A 2,064-nucleotide genomic window follows, 5' to 3' on the forward strand; every position below is an offset into this window, starting at 1 on the left:
TTTTGCCACCTCCTGCAGCTTCCAACCCCTGATTCCCGGAATTCCGTACCCGGATGGTGACGTATCCGTGCGTGACCTGGGAGGGATCACATGGCTCCGGCAGTGGCTCCTCCACGCCCAGGAGCTGCGGGATGAGGAGCACGGAATCATCCAGAATTCCCGGAATTCCATAGGAAATCCCAACCCCTCCCAACTCTCCGTGAATCCTCACGGAATCGCGGAATTCCAGCTCGTTTTGAGCTCGTAATTCCCGTTTTTTCCCCGCGTGAAGGGACGAATTCCGTCGGAATCGCTGCAAAGGCCGGGAACGGATGGGAAATTGGGAATTCCAGGCGGGAATTCCGTACCTGGACACCGGAGAGCTCCTGGAGCTGGCGGAGCGCTGAGTCGGGATCGCGGACCAGGATCGTGGCCATTCCCAGATCCCGCGCCGGCTTCAGGTTCTCTCCGAGATCATCCAGGAAAATCGCCTGGAAAAACCCGGAAAATCGCCTGGAAAAAACCCCGGGAATGGCCGAACTCTGGGATCCGGAGGAGGGGGAAAACCCCGTTCCTTGGGATTTTTGGGATCGTGGCACTTCCTGTGGCTTCAAACCCCATGGAATATCGAAGGATTTGTGGGATGGGAAAAATTCCCCATTCCCTGTTGTTTTTTTGGGATTGTGGCACCTCCTGTGACTTCAAAYCCCWKGGAATATCCAAGGATTTGTGGGATTGGAAAAATCCCCATTCCCTGGGATTTTTGGGATCGTGGCACTTCCTGTGACTCCAAATCCATGGGAATATTTGAGGATTTGTGGGATTGGAAAAAGCCCCCATTCCCTGGGATTTTCGGGATATCCCGGCACCTCCTGACATTTCAAATTCCTGGGAATATCCAAGGATTTATGGGATGGAACCCCCCCATTTTCTGGATTTTTTTTATGATATCTCAGCATCTCCTGAAGTTTCAAACCCCATGGAACACTCCAAGAATTATGGGATGGAAAAATCTCCCATTCCCCGGAATTTTTGGGATATCCCAGCACCTCCTGAGGTTTAAAATCCCTGGGAACATCCAAGGATTTATGGGATGAAACCCCCCAACCTCCCAAATTTTTCCAGCTCTCCCAGCACCTCCTGCACCTTCCCCATTCCCGGGAATACCCAAGGATTTCTGGGATGGAAAAATCCCCATTCCCTGGGGTTTTTTTTGGGATTGTAGCATCTCCTGAAGTTTCAGACCCCATGGAACACCCAAAGATTTCTGGGATGGAAAATCCCCCATTCCCTGGAATTTCGGGCTCTCCCAGCACCTCCTGAGGTTTCAAATCCCTGGAAATCAAGCAAAGATTCATTTGGAATTTTTTATGATATCTTGGCACCTCCTGAAGTTTCAAACCCCATGGAACACCCCAAGGATTTCTGGGATGGAAAAATCCCCCATTCCCTGGAATTTTTGGGATATCCCAGCACCTCCTAAGGTTTAAAATCCCTGGAAATCAAGCAAAGATTTATGGGATGGAAAATCCCCCATTCCCTGGAATTTCTGGGATATCCCAGCACCTCCTGACGTTTCAAATCCCTGGGAATATCCAAAGACTCATGGGATTGGAAAAATCCCCCATTCCCAGGGGATTTTTTGGGATTGTGGCATCTCCTGAAGTTTCAAACCCCATGGAACGTCCAAGGAATTATGGGATTGGAAAATCCCCCCATTTCCTGGGATTTTTGGGATTGTGGCACCTTCTGAGGTTGCAAATCCCCGGGAATATCCAAGGATTTGGGAGCCTGGAAAAATCTCCGTTCCCTGTGGTTTTTTTGGGATTGTGGCATCTCCTGAAGTTTCAAACCCCATGGAACACCCCAAGGATTTCTGGGATGGAACCCCCCCAATTCCCCGGAATTTTTGGGCTCTCCCAGCACCTCCTGCACCTTCCACATTCCCAGAAACCCAACCAAAGAATTCTGGGATGGAACCCCCCAATTCCCTGGAATTTTTCGGACATCCCAGCACCTCCTGAGGTTTCAGACCCCATGGAACACCCAAAGAATTATGGGATGGAAAAATCCCCCATTCCCTGG

The 2,064-nt window shown here is 50.4% G+C and overlaps 1 protein-coding gene across 1 annotated transcript in view; it reads right to left on the reverse strand.

Annotated features, from left to right (window-relative positions):
* Positions 1-1,134, reverse strand: part of LOC130587701 (bifunctional epoxide hydrolase 2-like) — a gene marked incomplete at its 3' end in the record, with an annotated part of 7,742 nt that extends 6,608 nt beyond the window's left edge. Inside the window, exons 1-3 of the mRNA XM_057388675.1 lie at positions 1,088-1,134; positions 348-678; positions 50-124 (exon numbers count right to left, since the gene is read on the reverse strand). Of these exons, the coding sequence (XP_057244658.1) occupies positions 50-124; positions 348-678; positions 1,088-1,134 (453 nt within the window). The remainder of the gene's footprint in view (positions 1-49; positions 125-347; positions 679-1,087) is intronic.
* Positions 1,135-2,064: the final 930 nt, after the last annotated feature.

This window comes from Malurus melanocephalus, unplaced genomic scaffold (assembly GCF_030028575.1).
Source record: "Malurus melanocephalus ecotype Western Australia unplaced genomic scaffold, MMel_1.1 scaffold_2279, whole genome shotgun sequence".
Taxonomy (NCBI): Eukaryota; Metazoa; Chordata; class Aves; order Passeriformes; family Maluridae; genus Malurus; species Malurus melanocephalus.